Below are 24,717 nucleotides of genomic sequence, written 5' to 3'. Positions count from 1 at the left end.
TTGTTTACAATATCCATTGCAAAACTTGGTGTGCACTAATGCATACAACTTCTTTATGACAGAGCACATGAACACGGACTGCGTGGCCATACTCACGAGAAGAGGTCAAACCACTGCTGCTTGGTGACTGACTCCTGACGGAGCAGCTTCAGAACGATGGGACGCATCAAATCCCACTTGTCCTCGAACTGGAGGGAGCCTTTGTTCTGGGTGAGAAGGGTAGAAGTGTCACCTCTGGCTATAGGCTGCCTAGCAGTTATGACAACACCAGAGTGAACCGCAATTGTATTTACTTGATCCTCCTTCTCAAAACAGAATATCATATGTCAAGAACCTCAGATTTTCTGCTCCAATGTGCTTGGGAGGATGTGAGGGAGGGAGGATGTGAGAAATCAAGGACATACAATTGATATCATTGACATCCCAGTGGTTGCTTCATGTTTAGGCACTAGGCAAGTTGGCCTACTTTAACATTAGCAACAACACAAGTGCCGTTAGACAAGCCATGACAACAGTTATCAACCCACTATCTGAAAGGTGCTTCAATCCTGATTTACTAGCATCTGTTTTTCCAGGATGTGTAACTACATCCAGTCTACAGTAGGCTCTTATGTGAGGGAGTGTTGTATAGTAGTGTAGTAGATATGCCTAGTTATAGGTCCTCCTCAAATAGGTCTACATTGTATCACACATCAGTAAGCTAGCCCCCCCCTAAAAATATATAGAATACATTTTGCGCCAGTGTGTCCTGATAAATAACGTTATCGTAGCTATCGGGATGTGGCTGGCAAGTAGCTTTAGCCTACCTTCGGTGGCTTGAAAATCAAATCCAGGCAGTGATTCAGTGTTCTATCAGACATAACTACAGTACTGTAACTAGCTAGTTACACTGATACAGTAGAGTTAACGCTAGCAGACACTAACTTAGCTAGTTACTGTGCCATCCATGCCAGATGTCTAGCTGGCTAGCAGCTAACTAATGTGTTTTCATGAAAAAGACGACCACTTGTGATTAACGTTAGCTAATGAGTTAATTAGTAAACGATAGTCATGTAAAATTAAATGATAGTGTTAGCTAACTGTTACGTAGCTAGCTATGTACGTGTGTACTACTGGTGCAGCTAGCTAGCACCAGGCTAACGAACGTCAATAAGAGGAGTAAATAGCAGTCTTTTCATTGTTAGCAAGGCAAACAACAGAACATCATATCACCTATATTGCAAGGCCATCTTCAGGTATGTGCCCTTAGCAATGTAGAGTAAGATATTCTCAACTATGCAACAGACAATGATTCATGTAACGTTAATCAAATGTATTGAATTGAGCAGGTTCCTACCTTTAGCAAATTAGACGTCGCCATGTTCAGGACTGTGAACATGAACTTATTCCCTCGAACAATCTCGCGATATTTACGGGGTTGTAGTTGCTAAAAGGATTTGAACAAAATCTGGAGAAAAACATGCATGCTTCCTGATGGTTTATCATCATATTCCGTTTTTCTTTTTTAGCTAGATTAAACAAAATCCATACGTGCAATTAAAATGAATGTTGAAATAGTCTAATAATATATACTTATCAAAAAATAATGTCACCCACTAAAAACTATGAAAACTATGAAACACTGGAAAATAAGTAATAATATATTGTGTGCAGTGAAATGTGTCTAAACATTCATTAAAACATTTAATTTAAAATAGCACGAAAAATCAACTGGTGGTCTCTCCCCGTGCGCTGCGACTGAGGAAATGTGAGTCCTAGCCTCGCTCGCACTGACGCATTCGAAATAGCATACCAAGTTTACTTTTGGACAAACAGGAAAAATACAACAGGAAAAATACAACAGGCTAACTCAGGTAAGTATCTCTACTATGCTATGCGAGAGTTACGGTATCATACCTAAAAGGGCATGGACGTTTCTAAAAAAGAATGTTTACATTGAGAAATATGATCAGTTCAAAAGTATGACAAAGTGTCTTAGTTCTACAGGCCTATGCCAATAACTCATATATACACTTGCCATTTGGTTTCTTAATGTTATAGGCTAATGGAAAAGCAGTGATACAATTCATATATAGGTCTACACTACAGTATATTGCATGACAATTCAACTTCCATCAATTCTTAATTCTTAATTATCAAATATTAACTTTCTGGAGCATTCACTCATGTAGAAAATAGTAAAGTAAAGAAAAACCCTGCCTATAGCCTATAGTCATTTAAAAAAAAATACATATACAGTACCAGTCAAAAGTTTGGATACATCTACTCATTCCAGGGTTTTTCTTTATTTTACTATTTGCTACATTGTAGAAAAGTAGTGAAGACGTCAACACTATGAAATAACACGTATGGAATCATGTAGTAACCAAAAAAAGTGTTAAACAAATATATTTTATATTTGAGATTCTTCAAAGTAGCCCCCCTTTGCCTTGATGACAGCATTGCACACTCTTGTCATTCTCTCAACCAGCTTCATGAGGTAGTCACCTGGAATGCATTTCAATTAACAGGTGTGCCTTGTTAAAAGTAATTTGTGTAATTTCTTTCCTTCTTAATGTGTTTGAGCCAATAAGTTGTTTTATGACAAGGTAGGGTTGGTATACAGAAGATAGCCCTATTTGGTAAAAGACCAAGTTCATATTATGGCAAGAACAGCTCAAATAAGCAAAGAGAAACGACACTCCATCATTACTTTAAGACATGAAGTTCAGTCAATCTGGAAAATTTCAAGAATTTTGAAAGTTTCTTCAAGTGCAGTCGCAAAAACCATCAAGCGCTATGATGGTACTGGCTCTCATGAGGACCGCCACAGGAAAGGAAGACCCAGAGTTACCTTTGCTGCAGAAGATAAGTTCATTAGTTACCAGCCTCAGAAATTGCATCCCAAGTAAATGCTTCACAGAGTTCAAGTAACAGACACATCTCAACATCAACAGTTCAGAGGAGACTAGTAGTGGTGTCTTTGCAGCAATTTGACCATGAAGGCCGGATTCACGCAAAAGACACCAATAAGAAGACTTGCTTTGGCCAAGAAACACGGCCATTGGACATTAGACCGGTGGAAATATGTCATTTGGTCTGATGAGTCCAAATTTGAGATTTTTGGTTCCAACCGATGTGTCTTTGTGAGATGCAGAGTATGTGAACGGATAATATCTGCATGTGTAGTTCCCACCGTGAAGCATGGAGGAGGAGGTGTGATGTTGTGTGGGTGCTTTGCTGGTGACACTGTCGTGATTTATTTAGAATTCAAGGCACACTTAACCAGCATGGCTACCACAGCATTCTGCAGCGATACGCCATCCCATCTGGTTTGCACGTAGTGGGACTATCATTTGACCAAGAAGGAGAGTGATGTAGTGCTACATCAGATGACCTGGCCTCCACAATCACCAGACCTCAACCCAATTGAGATGGTTTGGGATGAGTTGGACCGCAGAGTGAAGGAAAAGTAGCCAACAAGTGCTCAGCAAATGTGGGAACTCCTTCAAGACTGTTGGAAAATGCCAGGTGAAGCTGGTTGAGAGAATGCCAAGAGTGTGCAAAGCTGTTAGGAAGGCAAAGGGTGGTTACTTACTGAAGAATCTAAAATCTAAAATCTATTTTGATTTGTTTAACACTTTTTTGGTTACTACATGATTCCATGTGTTATTTCATAGTTTTTTCCCCCTACAATGTAGAAAATAGTAAAAATTAAGAAAAACCTTTGAATGAGTAGGTGTGGCCAAAGTTTTGACTGGTACTGTATATATAATACAGTATAAGAGGAAATTATCTTATTAAACCCTAGGTCTATCCTACTGCTCACATAGTGTGCTAACTGGCAACAGTGGGTTAAAAATGATGCAACAGGCGCACAGAACTGCAGGAGAGTGAAATCGACACAAGACAAAGTTTTGAATGCTTCAAGGACGGCAAGATATCAGTTTCTACACAATAACATAGGCGTTCTTATCATTCCACCATGGAATATTATTTTGTTTATATATATATGTCTCTCTCAGGCAAGGGCATGTCCGAACACCCCACAGTCTGCTTAATGAGATCCTCAAACTACTTTTTTCCTCAAGTTAAAAGGTTATTTGTTAACATTTTGTATTAGTTTTTATATCTCACGAAGTTGATGGATGTTGCAGTCTAGCTGTCATTGGTGTTGTCTAAACTCTAAATATTGCAACATTCTGGTCAAATCAAAATAAAATTGTATTTGTCACGTTAGCCGAATACAACAGGCACAACCATACAGTGAAATGCTTACTTACAAGCCCTTAACCAGCAATGCCGTTTTAAGAAAAATACCTACAAAAATAAGAATATTATATAATTTGGTGGTGATGATGAGGTGCTGAAGTGCCTTATCAAATATCAAAACTGTCTGCATCATTACACTGTCGCCCGAAAGGAGTCCCTTCAGCACCACATCATAGTTTGGTTGCAAGGTCATGGGCTTGATCAAGAGATTGACGTGACACACCAGCCTCTTGGCCAATCTCAGAAGAGGAGGCGGTCCTTTGGGCCTGTCGTAAAAAACAGTGGGTTAGATTTACCCATTGTGGTGCTGTAGCCTGCTGATGTATTTAGCCACGAGAGTTATGGTATGTCTTTTGAGCGCTCGATTTAACCGTAGCTTCAAATGAACGCCGAGGAGAGTTTAACCTATGCAGGTAGATGAACTACCATATTTTATTTAATGTCTAGATATTTAATCTGTGGCGCGCGTGACGATGCCTCGCAACATTTGCTCGTGAGTGTATGGTGTTAAATGATTGTAATGTTGTATCATTGTAGTCTAAAATGTTGTAGTGGCTGAAAGCCTTAGTAGATTGTGTGTTCAGTTCTTGTTACTTTATTTGGCCACGTGTTTTAATAGGAAGGTGTGACCGTAACTAGGTTTCCATCCAATTTGCGACAGACATTCATGGGAATATTTTAAAGTCTGTATTAAAAAATATGCACATTTCCCCACCAGATATGTTTCCATCAAACAGCCTTTTTCGGATGAAAGGCTGCGCTTGATGCTGTAGTACACACATAAATAGCTTATGCAGGTCTGGGCACATGCGCTCTAGCCAACAGCTCGCAGGTACAGTGCGGGTAGTCTATTTACATTGAGTTTTTTATGGATAAGGGCGATATTATTTGTATTTGTCAAACGGCATTGATCATCATGTCACCAGAATAAGACCCTCGAAATGTATTGCAAAGGAGTATGAAACTCATCACCTTACACATTCATCACCCTGTGAAGTTAATCAATAATTTAATCTGTAGCCTAACAAACTGCAAGTTTTTCCGTGTCGTAGTGGGAGGACCACACAACATATCGCGTGACTCTAAATTTACTTCGATATGATGGTTATAATATCAGAATCCTTTTCCGCTAAAATCTAAGTAGTAAGTCTACGTGCCTAAGGTGCTCGGTTCTTCTCTTGAAGTATTTACTCATAATGGCGTTTCCACCGCCATTTCTAGAATATTGCATTTTACAGACACAAACAGATCCCACCACGTCGAACGAACAAATTGTATGTTGTTAATTTATACAATTTTTACCGGCATTTCATGTTTCCATCAGCCTGATCGTGACTTTTTTTCATGCTTCAGGTAAATCATTCGCATGAAATGGTTGGATGGAAACGTGGTCAAACATTGTGACAGTTTGTTGAGGAATGTTTCAGATTTTGACAGCTCGCTGAGTAAAAATCCAATGTTTGCTGTTTTTAGTTTAATTAAATGTTTATCATCTACAAAGGAGCAATTGCACACCATGCACAATAGTATTTGTGTTGTTGCCATACACAAATCTAAATGTTTTCCATTAATAAAAACATTCAAATCAGATTTAAATATCTGATTTGGGCTATTGAAACAAGCGAGGCCCACTCACTTTATCACACCACCAGGGCTACTGTATGAAATGTCTTCCTTGATTAAAAACCTTTCTTATTAAAGGGCTGGGAATAGTTGAGAGCTGTAGGCTATAAAAACGTAGGCCTAATCTCCTTTTCAAAAAGTACTAATCTGGCATGAAAAAGATTGACACATAAAAACATAATTAGCAGTGTTGCCTTCCTTGGAGTGCAGAGTGCCTAGTTGAGCACAATATAATGAGGCCTAAATTCCAGGGGAGATTACTGCACACTGCTTGTCTGGGTCTTTGATGCAGACATTGTTAATAAAACTGTTCAGTTCCCTCTATCTCTGTTTCATCTCTCTCTCATTCCCTAATCTGTCCCCCCCTTCTGTTTTGGTGGGGTTCTCAGGGATACCTCAGAAGGAAATGGATGGTTCTGAGCCTGCAGAGAGCTCTGACTGTGGACATGGAAGGGGTTGTTGGACAGCCTGTGCCAGGCTGCGCAGCTACAAGCTGAAGGGCGTCTTCACATGGTGAGCACAACAAGACAAACAATGCACAGATACAACAGGCCATGCACAGACACAAAATGGGCATATTATTCTACAGTACATACATTTAAGTGATTTATTGATTGATGTTAACATGACCTTGGCAGGCGTCTGCTGAAGACCATCGCCATGGGTCAGGCCCTGTCCATGCTGATTTGCGGTACGGCGGTCAGCTGCCAGTACCTAGCGGAAGCAGGTGTGGAGACGCCCATGTTCCAGAGCTTCCTCAACTACGTCCTGCTGCTGCTCACCTACACTGCCTCGCTCAGCCTCAGAAAAGGTCAGAAACCGCCGCCCTGAATTCTACACATGCTAATGCTAAACTGAGTACATTGACTTACATTAGTTTTTGGTATGAAAATGCTAATATTAGTGAGAATCATCACCTTCGTCATTATTTGCAGGGGCCAGTTAGAATATTTTAGAAATGCTTCCTTCCTACAGTTGATTCCTTGAGGATATCATATTTTTATACATACTTTGAAAGATGAAAGCAAGGTTACGCAACCTTATTACTTTCACCAATTCAACCAATTAAGATCAGTGATTACTTCAAGGAAGAGAGGATAGAACGAAGAATGCAGGATGGAGGTATTCAAACAGGCCCTGGTCTTCCTGACCATACACTAGCAGTAGAGTTTGAAGCCACATAGTTCCGAATCTAATTGGCGATAGTTGGGAATCCTACCTACTGGGATAAAAAATAGTGATTATTATATGGGTTGTGTTTATTACGGCATGCAAGGGAAATGAAAATTAGTGTTTTTAAGTCCTTGTAGTCTTTTCATGTTTTAGACTGTTTTCATCCGTTTGGTGCCTAATGAACACGACCGTGGCCTACACAGATAGACTAAAACAACAGTCCTGCTAACTCATAAAATAAAAATTGTCTCACTCTGGATTCTCGCTTTGCTGTTTTAACAGGTGATGGGAATATATTACAGATTTTAAAAACAAAATGGTGGCGGTATTTACTTATGGGACTGACGGACGTGGAGGCAAACTACACAGTGGTGAAGGCATACCAGTTTACAACGTTGACCAGCATACAGGTAAGAAGTTTCTAATACCGTTGCATACTGTGTTTTTTGGGTGAAGAATGACTCACTAATTGATGTATCTAGGACCTAGGTGATACATTGAGTCACCTGACCGGTTTTTACAGGTGTGCCACAAATGAATATTCAAGTGCCTTTAGGGCTTGGAGGTATACCATATTTCACAATGTACCCTGGTGGGGGGGAGGTATAGGAGGACAGGCTCATTGTAATGGCTGGAATGGCATCAATGGAACGGTATCAAACATGGAAACCACTCGTTTGACTCCGTTCCATTAATTCCATTCCAGCCATTACAATAAGTCTGTCTTCCTATAGCTCCTCCCACCAGCCTCCACTGATGTACCAGTGTTGATGCACAGACCGGTTTGGGTTTTTACTTTACCTTCTATAACGGTATTTTAATGTTTTGTTAAATGTGATATGCTGTGTATAACCTCCATTTTTATAGTTTACACGCTACTTGAGTCATTCCTCTCCGCTCTCTGTCTCTCTCCATGCCACTTTCCACACAGACCTAGCCCTGTCCCCTGTCACTTATGGAGTGCATTTGTTGTTGCTTGACCATGGGACACTTGCATTCAGTCAACGATATTGTTTCCACTTAGCTTCTTAATATAAACCCTAAAGTGTTCTATAATTACTCTTAGTTTGTTTCTTACGTCTGCAAACAGCTAGCTAGTTTGTATTTTCTTAGTAACTTTTAGCTAAATCGTTTTAGCCACTAATGCTAATTGCTTGTTAGTTAGCTAGCTAGCTAATAAATGTACTGAGTCAGAGCAAACGTAGCTAGCTAATACAACCTGATACCACTGATGGTGTAAGCCTAAATCAGCATGTTTGTGTAACAGTAACTTCTAAATCAGTGGAATAGGCTTAGCATGACTATATTGGCTACACGAAGAAACATTTTAATGTAGCCAAAGATTATAGGGTCCCTTAGGAAACACTGACCAATGCTTTGGTTCCAACCCTGTCACAATAACTCCTCCCTGGCATTTTCATTTGTTGATATGTCAAACAACACTGTATTCAATGTGTTATTTATTCTAACTATAGAATTAGAACAAACATTTTATTTCCAAGATTCCAACAGTTCACCCAAGTGTTTTGATCTAATTCGCAAGTCAAATCGCAGATACAACATTTCGTTAAAAATAAGGGCACGATTTTTTGCCCATATTGTGCAGCCCTAGTGTGGAAATTATCTACAATGAGTGCAGGAAATTTAGAAATATAATGAGGAAATTATTTTGGGTTGAATTGAACAGTATAAAACAATCAGAATGGAGAAAGACCCATTGAAATCACTTAGAATGTATGTGTTGCCACCCTAGGGTCATGCATTACTCATAAAGCAAATTTAGAACTTTTATTATTCAAAATAATAAAATACTGTTAAATGTTTTAAAAAATACAGTGATATCATATTTTGGCCATATCACCCAGCCCTATGTGTCTTTCAGTTGCCTTGTATGCAATCAGCATTTTATACCTGTAAAATACTATATGTGGTTCTGGTTGCAGCTGCTGGACTGCTTTGTGATCCCGGTGCTGATGGTGCTCTCCTGGTTCTTCCTGAAGACGCGCTATCGCCTGGTGCACTTTGTGGCTGTGGCCGTTTGTCTGCTGGGGGTGGGTGCCATGGTTGGGGCCGACCTACTGGCTGGGAGAGACCAGGGATCCAGTAAGAACACTACTCATGATATTTAAGCAATAAGGCCTGAGGAGGTGTGCAATATGACCAATATACATGTACTACGGCTAAGGGCTGTTCTTAAACACGATGCAACGCAGAGGTGCCTTATTGCTATTATAAACTGGTTACCAACATAATTAGAACAGTAAACACGTAATTTAGCTTCATTTAAAAAAAAATGTTTTATGTATACACTTTTTTGTTGTTGTAGTTTTGCTTCATACCTGTGTTTATATTTAAGCAATAAGGCCCGAGGGTGTGGTATATGGCCAATATACCACGGCTAAGGGTTGTTCTTATGCACGACGTAATGCCTTAGCCGTGGTATATTGGCCATGTATCACAAACCCCAGAGGTGCCTTATCCTTTTGTCAATAGGGGGAGCTGTTAGCACTATTTTTTTTTTTACATTTCCAAATTAAACTGCCTCGTACTCAATTCTTGCTCGTACAATATGCATATTATTATTACTATTGGATAGAAAACAATCTCTATTTTCTAAAACCGTTTGAATTATGTCTGTGGGTGAACCAGAACTCTTTCTACAGCAAAAATCATGACAGGACATGCGAAGGTCAGAACTAGGCTCTGTTCTCAGATCAGTTTAAAGCTCTGTGTGTGCCCTATGGGTCGAAATGAACTGCACCCGCCTTCCCCTGGATGTCAGTAACCAATGAGAAGTGAAATGGAGTCTCTACGTATTTCTCAGAGTTTATAAAAGGCCATGGAGTGACATGTCCGTTCTTTTGGACGCTCGTCAAGGCGCAAGCGAGGACATCAGAATGGCATGCTCAAAAGCTCTCGTTATCGGCCTAAGATATATCCGTCTGTGATTTAATTCGATATAGGTGTTAGAAACATCATAACGAAGTTATTTTAAACCGATTTATATCAGTTTATGCGAGTATATTGCTATTTTCGGAATTTTCGTAGTATTGCGCTTTGAGGATTTGGACATGTGTGTGCCACGTAGCTATTGTTAGCTGCTAGTTCCGAAGTTGAAGAGGACGTTTTACAACAAAGCAACGATTCTTTTGGACAAAGGACAACTTGCCCAAGATTCTGATGGAAGCTCGTCCAAAAGTAAGAGCTATTTATGATTTTATTCCGTATTTATGTGGAAAAATGTAAACGCATTTGTCGGCCATTATTGCGGCACTAGTCTGGCTGTAACGCACACTGTATGTCTAGTAACGTTAATTTTAAAAATCTAACTCAGCGGTTGCATTAATAACTAATGCATCTTTCATTAGCTGTCCAACCTGTATTTTTTTTGTCAATCTAATCGATAAATAATCGTAAACTTAGGTGCCTTTCCAAGATGGCGCCGGCCAGAATGCATGCCATGTTTTGACTGATTACATTGCATAACCACGATTTGTGATGCTAAATATGCACATTTTCGAACAAACTCTATATGCATTGTGTAATATGATGTTACAGGACTGTCATCTGAAGAATTCTGAGAAGGTTAGTGAAAAAATTTATATATTTTGGTGGTGATAACGTTATCGCTCTTTTTGCCTTGAATCAATGCTGGGGTGATGTTAGCTCATGTGGTATGCTAATATAACGATATATTGTGTTTTCGCTGTAAAACACTTAGAAAATCTGAAATATTGTCTGGATTCACAAGATCTGTGTCTTTCAATTGCTGTACGCTGTGTATTTTTAAGAAATGTTTTATGATGAGTAATTAAGTAATACATGTTGCTCTCTGTAGTTATTCTAGTCGCTTTGGTGAGTTTTGTGATAGTGGCTGCAATGGTAAACTATGATTTATACCTGAAAAATGCAAATTTTTCTAAAAAAAACATATGCTATACCATAAATATGTTATCAGACTGTCATCTTATGAAGTTGTTTCTTGGTTAGTGGCTATATATATCTTTATTTAGTCGAATTAGTGATAGCTACTGATGGAGTAAAAAACTGGTGGAGTAAAAAAAGTGGTGTCTTTTGCTAACGTGGTTAGCTAATAGATTTACATATTGTGTCTTCCCTGTAAAACATTTTAAAAATCAGAAATGATGGCTGGATTCACAAGAAGTGTATCTTTCATCTGGTGTCTTGGACTTGTGATTTAATGATATTTAGATGCTAGTATTTACTTGTGACGCTATGCTAGGCTATGCTAGTCAGCTTTTTTACTGTGGGGGGTGCTCCCGGATCCGGGTTTGGGAGGAACTAGAAGTTATTGCCATTATAAACTGTTTACCAACGTAATTAGAGCAGTAAAAATACGTGTTTTGTAATACCTGTGGTATACAGTCTGATATACCACGGCTGTCAGCCATTCAGTGCTCGAACCGCCCAGTTTATATTGTCTGTTATAAACTGGATGGTTCAAGCCCTGAATGCTAATTGGCTGACAGCTGTGATATATCAGAGGGTATACCACAGGTATGACAAATCACACATTTTTACTGCTCTAATTACATTGGTAAACAGTTTATAATGGCAATAAGGCACCTCGGGGGTTTGTGATATATGGCCAATGTACCACGGCTAAGGGCTGTAATCCAGGCACTCCGCGTTGTGCGTAAGAACAGCCCTTAGCCGTGGTATATTGGCCATAAACCACACCCCCTCTGGCTTTTATTGCTTCAATATACCACGGCTTTCAGCCAATCAATCTCCAGGACCCAAACTACCCGGTTTATAAGTAAAGGATAAACACTGACGTTCTGTACATTACCTTGGAAATAATAGCCGAGAATTTTTCCAAGGTAATGTACTGAACTGAGGCGTTTATCCCGCTTATACCACAGTTGCAAAATAAAACAATACTAAAGTACACATTTACTGCTAGAAATAAAAAATACTAATCTTTTGGTTGCTAGAGACGTGACCCGGTCATTCGTTTGATTAGTTCAGCCTCGTCATGCTGCGTCGTCCATTATTTCCAAATTAAGCCATGGCATTGTTGAACACTAGTTTCTGATTGGCTTGAGAGGCATTCTAGAGCATGTATATCAGCAAGGTAGAATTCAATGCCTATAATTCATTCTTACATGTTCCATGTTTGATCTGCTTCTGAAAGCAAAAGTCAAATTGAAAACATTGTCATTGTTGAATTCGATTTTCATGCTAGGACTGATGGTTTTGTTCGCTAGCTAGCAAATCTTTGTTTTGTTACCAAGCAAATCTTTGTTTTGTTACCAAGCAAATTACTGTAGCTATCTAGTAAACTTGCTAGCTACTTCAAAGGATGTTGAACACATTTCTACCTGCAAATGAACACATTTCTGGCATCAAATGTGTTTAATTATAGCCAAGGTATAAAAGGAATTATAAACTCTGGAAAATAATGCAACGCCGTGGAAGGTTAGTTCCACTAGCGTGTCGTGGAACACACCTTCCACGTCCGTTCATTATTTTACATAGAACGCATAGACCCTCATTGATTATCACTTATGTAATGTACAGAACGTTGGCGTTTATCGGTCGTCACTAGTTACCACACCCACACAGTCATAAACCCAGCCTATTTCTACTATTTCTCTTCTTAAAATCTGATTTTAAACCTAACCTTAACCACACTGCTAACCTTATGCCTAACTCTAAACTTACATTAAGACATAGACACTTTTGACATTGTGGCCGTGGTAACTAGGGACAACTGCATTTATCAATTATATGTTATTATTGTCAGGGTCTATACAGGAATATATATATATATCTCCTGAGGGGGGAGTGTCTCCTGGGTGTGGGGGTCAACCTACTGGCTGGGAGACCCGTGATCCAGTGAGAACACTACCTATTGTAATTTATTGTTATAACACTTTGGGCCTGTTTTCCAGACAGGTTAATCTCCAATAAATATGCTTTATAGTCTAGGACAAGGCTTTTGTCCACTTATTTTTATGTAGAAGACATACCTTTTTATACTTAGTCAGGCATATCCATAGAGGAATAACAGCTTTAAATGTACCTCAGTGCCTTTTCTTGGGACATAAACAGTTCCATACATTCTGATCCGGAGAGGCCTTAGGGTTCACTGCACGGGCAAAGATAAACAGGCATTATTAAACTCTCATCACAAACCCTTAGAGCTGATTCCTCATATTATTAGCTCTGCAAATTACCGTAACTAACATGTCAAAGACTTTGCCTACAATAACGTTAGTCTTTTCTCTCTCTCCTTCTCTCCCACCTTATATTTTATCTCATACTCTCCCTCTTCTCTCTCCCTTCATCCCGCTCTCTTTCCCTCCTTCCCTCTCTCCATCTAGCCAGTGATGTGTTGCTGGGGGACGGTCTGGTGCTGGTGAGTGCTGCACTGTATGCAGTGTCGAATGTCTGTCAGGAGTACACGGTGAAGAACCTGAGCCGTGGGGAGTTCCTGGGTATGATGGGCCTGTTCGGCACCCTGATCAGCGGCATACAGCTGTAAGACACCCCCTCTCCTCTCTCCAGTGTTGAACCGGTTCAAAGACAGTCTTTCCTGCCTTTCTTCCCTCAGTATTAAAGGGATAGTTCACTTTTACAAATGTAAGCTTACTTAGCTTTCGTTTTAGGCCAAGATTCAATCTGAACGCAGTTTGTCGACAATGCAGCTTTTAAAGGCAATGTTATTGTGTTCACTGAGAATGCATTCACGGTAAATGCTGCAGATGTCGGCTCAATTGGAAATGACCAGATGTCGACAGCCCACGATCAGATTGAATCCTGGCACTAGCTTATCCTCAAAAAGCAAACTATCCCTTTATCTTTTTGTTTGGTGCACTACATCAGTCAGTACATATTGTATTTATTATGGTACTTTCTCCCCACATCATCCAGACATCACATTTTCATCACTTGAGCAGTTATTTTAGGCAAAATTTACCCATCAGAATGGTCTTGAAGGTGCTTTGTAAGTCTGTCGACCGACACAGTTCCTATTTGCAATCTTACCTTCTGTTGTCCTGTGTTGCAGAGCCATATTGGAAACCAGTGCAGTAGCAGCTATTAAATGGAACTGGAAAATTAGTAAGAATTCATTTTCTCCCCATATTTGATAACCCCCTAACTCAATTGTCAGAATCATATACAGTCAGGTCCATAATTATTGGCAACCCTGATAAAGATGAGCAAAAAATATTATAAATGAAATAATATGAATACTGATCTATATTGTATTATCCCAAAAATGTGGAAATTATATTTTATACTAATACAATTGATCAGAGGAATACATAATACAACAAAGTAATACAATAAATCTCAAAAAGATGGGGGTAAAAGTTATTGGCACCCCTGTTTTCAACACTCTACCACCCTCCCCTTGTAAAAAATAATATACTTTTTCTAAATTGTTTATGAGATTGGAGAACACATTGGGAAGGATCTTAGACTATTCTTCCATACAGAATCTTTCCAGATCCTTGATATCATTCGTCTGTTCTTATAAACTGCCCTTTTCAATTCAAACCACAGGTTTTCAATGGGGTTCAAGTCCGGAGACTGATATGGCCATTGCAAAATGTTGATATTGTAACCATTCCTTTGTGGATTTTGATTAGTGTCTAGGGTTATTGTGTTGCTGGAAGATTCACTTACAGCCAAGTGCCAGCATCCTGTCAGGGGCAACCAGGTTTTTGGCAAACATTTCCTGGTACTTGGTAAAGTTCATGATGCCGTTGACCTTAACAAGGGCCTCAGGACCAGTGGAAGCAAAATAGCCCATAACATATCAAATCAAATTTTATTTGTCACGTGCGCCTAATACAACAGGTGTAGACCTTACAGTGTAATGGTTACTTACAAGCTCTAAACAATAGTGCAAAAAAGGTATTAGGTGAACAATAGGTAAGTAAAGAAATAAATAAAACAGTGAAAATTAACAGTAGCGAGGCTACATACAGACACTGGTTAGTCAGGCTGATTGAGGTAGTATGTAGATATGGTTAAAGTGACTGCATATATGATGAACAGAGTAGCAGTATAAAAGAGGGGTTGGTGGGTGTATGGCTATAAAAAACATATAAAATGTAAGGTACTTTTCTGCATATGCTTCTGTTTTTTTACACAAAACCCACCGCTGGTGTGCGTGGCCAAAGAGCTCTATTTTAATTTAATCTGATCATAGCACCGCCTGGAGTTTGACGAACAGCATTGGCACTTGGATTGGAACCGGTGCTATGGTCAGACGCCACAAATATAGAGCTTTTTGGCCATGCACACACGTGATGGGTTTGGCAGTAAAAAAACAGAAGCATATCCGGACTTGAACCCCATTGAAAACTTTTTTTTGAGCATGCAATATAGCTCAGTATTTGTATTATTTATTTATTTTTGCTCATCTTTATCGAGGGTGCCACTCATTTTGGATGTGACGGTATGTCAATTATGGCCAAGTTTTTTTTCTCATTTCATTTGGGTAATCTCATTTACTCTAGTTACAGGTAACTACTAAAATAATGGAAACCCTAGAATAAATGAGGGATACGAAGTACTGTATATGGAAAGCAGGTGCTTCCACACAGGTGTAGTTCCTGAGTTAATTAAGCATTTAACATCTCATCATGCTTAGGGTCATGTGTACAAATGCTGGGCAGGCCATTCATTTGGTTACCTTGGCTATGGTAAGACCATCCACAGGGCACGAGTGGTCACTGAATGGTTTGATTAGCATGAAAACGATGTAAGCTATGGTCATCTGTCACCAGATCTCAACCCAATTGAACACTTATGGGAGATTCTGGAGCGGGGCCTGAGACTGCTTTTTCCACCACCATCAGCAAAACACCAAATGATGGAGTTTCTCATGGAAGAATGGCGTTGCATCCCTCCAATATAGTTGCGGACACTTGTAGAATCTATGCCAAGGTGAATTGAAGCTGTTCTGGCTTGTGGTGGCCCAACGCCCTATTAAGACACTATGTTGATGTTTCCTTTATTTTTGACAGTTACCTGTATATGCTCTGTATAAATCTATTTTGCTCTGTGCAATAGTTTTACAGAAAGTGCTTTGTTTGTCCAGTAGAATTCCCTTCTGAGATTCTGGGCCTTATTCAGTAGGGCACATATTGCAGAACATTTTGAAAAAGAAAACAACAATTTGAATTTCTTATTGAAGTCCAAGAAGTGCAATCTCCATTTCAATATGTTGCAAATGTTTTCTCCTTTTTGTTGCTTTACTGGACACAACCCTGGTGCATGTTCAGTAGGATACAACGTTGCAAAATGCTTTGAAAAGGAAAACTCAATAAGCGTTTCACGATTGGACAAGTCCAGACAGTCCCTCCCCACTTCTTTGTTTCAGACCATTTTCTTCCATTTGGTGCCTAATGAACACGAACCCTGGTATTTCCCTCCACAGTTGTACTGTTTGCGGCCTACGCCTTCTGCATGTATGCCCTGTACAGTTTCATGCCCCTGGTAATCAAGATGACCAGTGCCACTGCAGTGAATCTCTCCCTGCTCACCGCTGACCTCTTCAGCCTCTTCTGTGGCATCTTCCTCTTCTACTTTGTTGTGAGTTAAATATACCATTTTTCTGTGGGTTTGCTCTTGAGCCAGAGGGGGTGCCCAAAATTGACAAAATTGTTATCCAGAAATGGCTTTATTGGACAGAAAGGGGCCCACGCCCATGAGCAAAAGCATATATTGTAAGCCTTACACGGAACTCAAACCGGCAGCGCGCGTGCACCATCGTGCATAAATGTATTTTGCCCCCCCCCACACCAAACGCGATCACGACAAGCAGGTTAAAATATCAAAACAAACTCTGAACCATTGACATTCATTTGGGGACAGGTCGAAAAGCATTAAACATGTATGGCAATTTAGCTAGCTAGCTTGCTCTTGCTAGCTAACGTTAATTTGTCATATTTAGCTAGCTTGCTGTTGCTAGCTAATTTGTCCTGGGATATAAACATTGAGTTGTTATTTTACCTGAAATGCACAAGGACCTCTACTCCGACAATTAATCCACACATAAAACGGCCAACCGAATCGTTTCTTGTCATCTCTCCTCCTTCCAGGCTTTTTCATCTTTGAACTTATATGGCGATTGCATCTAAACTTTCATTGTATTTCCACGACAACCGGGAACAAAGTTAGTTTTCAATCACCCACGTGGGTATAACCAATGAGGAGATGGCACGTGAGTACCTGCTTCTATAAACCAATGAGGGATTGGGAGAGGCAGGACTTGCAGCGCGATCTGCGTCAGAAATAGGAATGCGTTCTATTTTAGCCCTTGGCGTCGCAGACGCTCGTTGGTGTGTGCGAGCAGTGTGGGTGCAATAATTGAATAACATGGATTTCTAAATTCATTTTGCGACACTCGCGCACGCGACGTGTCCGGTCTGGTCAGCATGTAAGGTGGATTCTGTTGTTTAATGAGAAGGATTCTGTGGTTTGATTAGATTAAAAAAATGTAACATTATGTCATGTGTATATGAAATATACAGCCAACTCTCAAGCCAATCTTTGAGGTAAATACAGACTTCCATAATGTTTAACTAACACCTTCTCACAAATGTGTTACAAATGAGTTATACAGAGCAACTATAGCCGCTGATCCAGGGTCTGTGAAATGGATCAATCAAAACGTCTACCTCTGCCCCACACGCCACAGTTCTCAGGCCTGTACATTGTGTCGTTTGTGGTGATCACCGTGGGCTTCGTCATGTTCAACGCTGTGCCCACCTACACGCCCGTTCCCGAGTCGGACTCCGCCGGCGAGGAGGAGGACGGAGTTTGACGACCCTGCTGCCTTTGTTGAGGGAGAAAAAGACCACCCAAAAGACCCCCAGAAAGGAGAGCCCACCACAGACCTGCTCCAAGCGGGAGCAGAGGGGAGGGGGGTCCAAGGAAGAGGGGACAGAGACGAGCAACAGGCGTGCAGTGACATACGTTACAGAAGAACACAGCACGAAGATGTAGCCAACTAGATTATGATTAAGTTGGTCTTTCAACAACTGTACATAGATGGTATGGTTTTCTGTAGTTGGATAGGTGTATAGAAGTCTAGGTGCGCCAGACTGCATGGTACAAATCGAGCTACGCGCTACTATGTACCCAACAATATGGCTCATTAGTTTGCTTTATTAGACAAGCTACTATGCAACCTCACAATATTTTTCTGCTATTGGGTTGACAATCTATATATTTTATCAAAGGCTTACATTGTGTTCTGCCTCCTTTTTAAACTAATCAGTGTGTTGATTACTATATTTCTTCCCCATGAGGACAATGTATTTGCAAAGCACATTCGAAAAGACAGTTCCTCCAAACAATATTTATTTGTGTGATTCCAGGTTGCTATAGTAGCCTACTAATACACAGTTGTCAATGTAGTTTTTTTGTTCTTTTGTTGCAGCAGGTCTTCTGAAAACTAATAGGTAGATGAAACATTTTGTGGTATTTGTGTCTGCCGAAAATATGCCTTTGCCAAAGTGTTTTTGTAAATTGATGATAAAGTTTGATATTCTCTTGTTTCTGGCTACATCTGTCATGGCTCTTCTTTTCTATGTGGATGTTGTGTTATCATTATTGTGCTAGATCCCTCAGTGACTATCTTGATTCTTTTAAGTTTTTGTCAACCAAAAATACAATTTCCAGTTTATGGAGAGAGCCTAGAGAACAAACCAGAATTAATACTAGGCTGTAATTGGAGAGAACCTGCATCATAGACAAGTTGCAAGGTCACTTGAAACTACAGATCGATATCCTAGTTGTCCAATCAAATCTACACAGTCCACTAGATGTTGGATGTAAATGGAAATAACAGATCTTGGCGCCTATACACCACATGACCAGATACTATTGATAGATCATTTAGAATGTTGAGGTGCGTGCGCAAGCATCCAAGAGGTAAATATAGCCTTATAAATGGCCCCTATTATCTTATTATATTGTCACTCATGCCTCATTTATACATGGTGCTAACATGCATCCCTTGTTTCTGATCCTATCCACATTCTGATTATGGCCACATTATAGCCGTTGCATCTACACATGGTAAAATGTGTCTTATCCGTCCACATTGTGAACAGATTAGCTGGTGCTTCCCTGTATTCAAAGTAATTTACAGATATTTTTGTAAAATAATATGGATTTATTGTCTAAAAATGTGTGGACAAGATAAGGACAAAGGCTGCTTTAGTTTTTTGGGCTACCTGAACTTTACTATTTATATTTTTACCTAATTTTACTATACTATACTCACTAAACACAAATGCTTCGTTTGTAAATTATGTCTGAGTGTTGGAGTATGCCCCTGGCAATCCGTCAATAAAAATTAATTGTGCCTTCTGGTTCGCGTAACACAAGGATTATTTATACTTTTCCTTCTGATACGTAAGTACATTTTAGAAATTCCATTTACTTTTGTATATTTAAATCCAAATACTTTTTAACTTTTATTGAAGTGATATTTTACTGGGTGACTCACTTTAACTTGAGTCATTTTATATCAAGATTTTTTTATTTAAATGTTGAGTACTTTTAGCCTATAAAATGCTAAATATAGGCATAGGTCAAGGAGAGAAATCATACTGGTAAAATGTGTTTTATATTGGATATTAGGTTTTAGCGATTGAACCAAGCATGCCATAACTATAATCAGGGTATATTCTGAATCGGGTGGATGGAGAACAATCCACACCTTTTTGTTGTTGTTGAAAATATGATTTGGGATTTCAATATTCAATAGCTCTTACAAAAAGCGTGTCATGATAATGCAAATTATATATTCTGAATCAGGGGGGTGGAGAAAATACACAGCTTTTGTATAGTTTAATTATTTTGCTTTCAATTTTCATTAGCTCTTACACAAAGTGTGCCATGACTATGAAAATGATATATTCTGAGTCAAGGGCGGATGGAGAACAATTCACATATGTTATGTATTTTTTTATTTTTATATATATATATATATATATATATATAAATAACAAATTGCTTTAGGGATCGTCTCTTTCAGGCTGAAAGATGTTCTCCAGCTATTTTTTTACATTTGTACTTTTACTGTTAAAAAGCAATATGCCAAGTATACATACAGTAGAGTACACACACTAAAGGGTAAAACAATATACAGTGGGGAGAACAAGTATTTGATACACTGCCGATTTTGCAGGTTTTCCTACTTACAAAGCATGTAGAGGTCTGTCATTTTTATCATAGGTACACTTCAACTGTGAGAGAAGGAATCTAAAACAAAAATCCAGAAAATCACATTGTATGATTTTTAAGTAATTAATTAGCATTTTATTGCATGACATAAGTATTTGATACATCAGAAAAGCAGAACTTAATATTTGGTACAGAAACCTTAGTTTGTAATTACAGAGATCATACATTTCCTGTAGTTCTTGACCAGGTTTGCACACACTGCAGCAGGGATTTTGGCCCACTCCTCCATACAGACCTTCTCCAGATCCTTCAGGTTTCGGGGCTGTCGCTGGGCAATACGGACTTTCGGCTCCCTCCAAAGATTTTCTATTGGGTTCAGGTCTGGAGAGTGGCTAGGCCACTCCAGGACCTTGAGATGCTTCTTACGGAGCCACTCCTTAGTTGCCCTGGCTGTGTGTTTCGGGTCGTTGTCATGCTGGAAGACCCAGCCACGACCCATCTTCAATGCTCTTACTGAGGGAAGGAGGTTGTTGGTCAAGATCTCGCGATACATGGCCCCGTCCATCCTCCCCTCAATACGGTGCAGTCGTCCTGTCCCCTTTGCAGAAAAGCATCCCCAAAGAATGATGTTTCCACCTCCATGCTTCACGGTTGGGATGGTGTTCTTGGGGTTGTACTCATCCTTCTATTCCTCCAAACACGGCGAGTGGAGTTTAGAGCAAAAAGCTCTATTTTTGTCTCATCAGACCACATGACCTTCTCCCATTCCTCCTCTGGATCATCCAGATGGTCATTGGCAAACTTCAGACGGGCCTGGACATGCGCTGGCTTGAGCAGGGGGACCTTGCGTGCGCTGCAGGATTTTAATCCATGACGGCGTAGTGTGTTACTAATGGTTCTCTTTGAGACTGTGGTCCCAGCTCTCTTCAGGTCATTGACCAGGTCCTGCCGTGTAGTTCTGGGCTGATCCCTCACCTTCCTCATGATCATTGATGCCCCACGAGGTGAGATCTTGCATGGAGCCCCAGACCGAGGGTGATTGACCGTCATCTTGAACTTCTTCCATTTTCTAATAATTGTGCCAACAGTTGTTGCCTTCTCACCAAGCTGCTTGCCTATTGTCCTGTAGCCCATCCCAGCCTTGTACAGGTCTACAATTTATCCCTGATGTCCTTACACAGCTCTCTGGTCTTGGCCATTGTGGAGAGGTTGGAGTCTGTTTGATTGAGTGTGTGGACAGGTGTCTTTTATACAGGTAACGAGTTCAAACAGGTGCAGTTAATACAGGTAATGAGTGGAGAACAGGAGGGCTTCTTAAAGAAAAACTAACAGGTCTGTGAGAGCCGGAATTCTTACTGGTTGGTAGGTGATCAAATACTTATGTCATGCAATAAAATGCAAATTAATTACTTAAAAATCATACAATGTGATTTTCTGGATTTTTGTTTTAGATTCCGTCTCTCACAGTTGAAGTGTACCTATGATAAAAATGACAGACCTCTACATGCTTTGTAAGTAGGAAAACCTGCAAAATCGGCAGTGTATCAAATACTTGTTCTCCCCACTGTATATGTTTTCAGCAAAAGTGTTTTTAGACACAACTGCAAAGTTCAAGGATCAGGGCATTCAGGGAGTTGGTCTGATGGGAAGTTGTGATGTCATCAGTTCCCCCCTTGCTTGGAGGAACAATAGAGGAGCAATAGAGAACAAAAGAGAAAAGCTTGTGCTATATAATGACTTACCTGGACCACCTATTGAGATGTGCCTTTTGTTAAGTAAATCAGTTGTTAAATGAGGTGAAAATTAGACTTGAGTGCTACATTAAAGTGTTAAATTGCAGGTTGTTGGGGTGGGAGGAGGAGGAGGGTGATTAATGGACGGCCCCATTCTCTCTGGCTGCAACACCACGTGTGATTAAGTCCACCTGCAAATCAGCATTTAGAACTAGAGCATGAGGAAAAGTATATGTGTGTGTGAGTGAGAGTGAGTACCTCTCCTGCTCAGAGAGAAAACAATAAGAATATGGCTTAAAAAAAGATCTCCCTATTGATAACTACAATGTTGTTGATCCATCCTCAGTTTTCCCCTATTACAGCCATTAAAACCTGCAATTGTTGTAAAGTCACAATTGGCCTCATAGTGAAATCCCTGAGCTGTTTACTTCCTCTCCGGCAACTTGAGTAAGGACACCTGTATCTTTGTAATGACTGGGTGTATTTATACACCATCCAAAGTGTAATTAATAACTTCACCCTGCTCATAGGGGCCCCAGGTGGTAAGAGTAGGCAACAACACAACTGCCACGCTGATCCTTAACACTGGGGCCACTCAGGGGTGTGTACTTAGTCCCCTCCTGTATTCCCTGTTCACCCACGACTGAGTGGCCAAACACGACTCCAACACCATCATTAAGTTTGCTGACGACACAACAGTGGTTGGCCTGATCACCGACAACGATGAGATGGCCTATAGGGAGGAGGTCAGAGAACTGGCAGTGTGGTACCAGGACAACAACCTCTCCCTCAATGTGAGCAAGACAAAGGAGCTGATCGCGGACTACAGGAAAAGGCGGGCCGAACAGGCCCAATTAACATTGATGGACCTGTAGTGGAGTGGGTCGAGAGTTTCAAGTTCCTTGGTGTCCACATCGCCAACGAACTATCATGGTCCAAACATACCAAGACAGTCGTGAAGAGGGCACGACAAAACCTTTTCCCACTCAGGTGACTGAAAAGATTTGGCACGGGTCCCTAGATCCTCAAAAGGTTCTACAGCTGCACCATCGAGAGCATCCTGACTGGTTGCATCACCGCCTGGTATGGCAACTGCTCGGCATCTGAGCGTAAGGTGCTACAGAGGGTAGTGCGAATGGCCCAGTACATCACTAGGGCCAAGCTTCCTGCCATCCAGGACCTATATAATAGGCGGTGTCAGAGGTAAACCCATAAAATTGTCAGAGACCAGTCACCCAAGTTATAGACTGTTTTCTCTGCTACCGCAAGCGATACCGGAGTGCCAAGTCTAGGACCAAAAGGCTCCTCAACAGCTTCTACCCCCAAGCCATTAGACTGCTGAACAATTTATAAAAATCACCACTGGACAATTTACATTGACCCTCCCTTGTACACTGCTGCTACTCACTGTTTATTATCTATGCATAGTCACTTCGTCCCCACCTACATGTACAGATTACCTCAACTAGCCTGTACCCATGCACACTGACTCGGTACCGGTGCCCCCTATATATGGCCCCGTTATTGTTATTGTGTTACTTTTTATTATTACTTTTTATTTTAGCCTACTTGGTAAATGTTTTCTTCTTCTTTAACTGCACTGTTGGTTAGGGGCTAGTAGGTAAGCATTTCATGGTAAAGTCTGCACTTGTGTTCGGCGCATGTGGCAAATAAAGTTTGATTTGATTTTCAATGTCTGCTTTTTTTTACCCATCTACCAATAGGTGCCCTTCTTTGCAAGGCATTATACAACAGATGGGTCTAATCCTGAATGCTGATTTGTTAAAACCGTATTCCAGCCGGTGTCTATTCCACAAATTGCCACGGCTAAATCTATGATGTTATAATGCCTATTTACTCTGTTCCATCTGACTGAGCAATCCATTGTCTCACGAGCCCAGCCAGGCAATTTATAAACTTGATCTACACTATAAAAAGCATCTAGACATTATCTCACATTTCTTTTAGATTAACATTTAGTTTTCAACAGCAGAGATTTGTATCATCCTTGCTGTCTGTCTCTCCGACATTTGCAACATTATTTCAATATTCAAATTCATCTCCTGCTGTCCCATAGTAATGAACGTGTTGGGAGGAGACAGACAGGCAGGCAGCGTTTCTTAGCCAGTTTAAAATCATGATTCAGCTGGCATCATTTTTATGGATCAATACAACAACAAAAAATTACTGAAAAAAGTTAAAAATAAACACAGCTAATTTGCAGTCTTTCCTGCTTCAGTTTGAAGTTATTGTGTGACTGTAGCTGTGTTGCTAGCTAGCTCCTTTGAACACGTGTCCTGACGAGTGAGCACATTTTCTATGCCAGGCAAAATCGCGCCACATTAGCTTGTTATGGATGTATCCAAAGAAACGTCACTAGAAAACTATGCAAATGAAGCTACTTTGCTGTTATTCTGGCTGCACTTTTTGACGTGACTGTAAGTTAGCCGTAGTTGGCTAGCTAGCAAGCAAGGGATAAGAACGTTGCCAGCCAGTATGGCAATGGAACATTTAGAACAAATGACTGGGTTGCATCCATAGATACAGAACAAAAAGACTGAACTACTCAGTCACGTCTCTAGCAACTCTAGATTTGTGTCGGGACTATATCTTGTGGAAGAATTAAATAGTATGAATAAATTAATCAAAATAAAATTTTGAATGAAAATATGTCAATCATTATTTGAACATGTTGGAAACCCATTGTATAGAAGTAATAATGCCCTTGAAGCCGGTGTTTGGAGGATATATTCCT

At 40.1% G+C, this 24,717-nt stretch overlaps 2 protein-coding genes across 7 annotated transcripts in view; one reads left to right on the top strand and one right to left on the bottom strand.

Annotated features, from left to right (window-relative positions):
- The window catches only part of LOC139548650 (cullin-5-like), a 36,373-nt gene extending 34,923 nt beyond the window's left edge, over nucleotides 1–1,450 (bottom strand). For all 4 annotated transcript variants that reach the window (XM_071358433.1, XM_071358512.1, XM_071358597.1 and 1 more), the window contains exons 1-2: nucleotides 1,337–1,450; nucleotides 97–206 (exon numbers count right to left, since the gene is read on the bottom strand). In XM_071358433.1, coding sequence (XP_071214534.1) covers nucleotides 97–206; nucleotides 1,337–1,378 — 152 coding nt within the window. In that variant the 5' untranslated portion in view covers nucleotides 1,379–1,450. The remainder of the gene's footprint in view (nucleotides 1–96; nucleotides 207–1,336) is intronic.
- Nucleotides 1,451–1,717: 267 nt separating this feature from the next.
- On the top strand, nucleotides 1,718–18,601 carry LOC139549205 (solute carrier family 35 member F2-like). Of its 3 annotated transcripts, none has more exons than XM_071359540.1 (9): nucleotides 1,718–1,853; nucleotides 6,264–6,387; nucleotides 6,513–6,685; nucleotides 7,330–7,457; nucleotides 8,991–9,150; nucleotides 13,398–13,554; nucleotides 14,084–14,136; nucleotides 16,469–16,623; nucleotides 17,732–18,601. In XM_071359540.1, the coding sequence occupies exons 2-9, from the start codon at nucleotides 6,281–6,283 to the stop codon at nucleotides 17,855–17,857; spliced, it is 1,059 nt and encodes a 352-aa protein (XP_071215641.1). In that variant the 5' UTR covers nucleotides 1,718–1,853; nucleotides 6,264–6,280; the 3' UTR covers nucleotides 17,858–18,601. The 3 variants fall into 3 exon arrangements, with proteins under 3 accessions (XP_071215641.1, XP_071215727.1, XP_071215559.1); XM_071359626.1 differs by lacking the exon at nucleotides 1,718–1,853 and adding an exon at nucleotides 4,468–4,744; XM_071359458.1 differs by lacking the exon at nucleotides 1,718–1,853 and adding an exon at nucleotides 4,524–4,664.
- The last annotated feature ends 6,116 nt before the right edge of the window (nucleotides 18,602–24,717 follow it).

Source organism: Salvelinus alpinus, chromosome 1 (genome assembly GCF_045679555.1).
Source record: "Salvelinus alpinus chromosome 1, SLU_Salpinus.1, whole genome shotgun sequence".
Classification (NCBI taxonomy): Eukaryota; Metazoa; Chordata; class Actinopteri; order Salmoniformes; family Salmonidae; genus Salvelinus; species Salvelinus alpinus.
Note: the sequence above shows the minus strand (reverse complement) of the source record. Positions and strands in the feature narration are given on the sequence as shown.

Bases quoted from the DNA above. Each gene is read 5' to 3' on its own strand.
- LOC139549205 (XM_071359458.1), top strand. From the start codon at position 4,634: ATGAACGCCGAGGAGAGTTTAACCTATGCAG. The intron at 6,686-7,329 runs GTCAGAAACCGC...CTGTTTTAACAG, and splicing joins CTCGCTCAGCCTCAGAAAAG to GTGATGGGAATATATTACAG. The intron at 16,624-17,731 runs GTGAGTTAAATA...CACACGCCACAG, and splicing joins TCTTCCTCTTCTACTTTGTT to TTCTCAGGCCTGTACATTGT.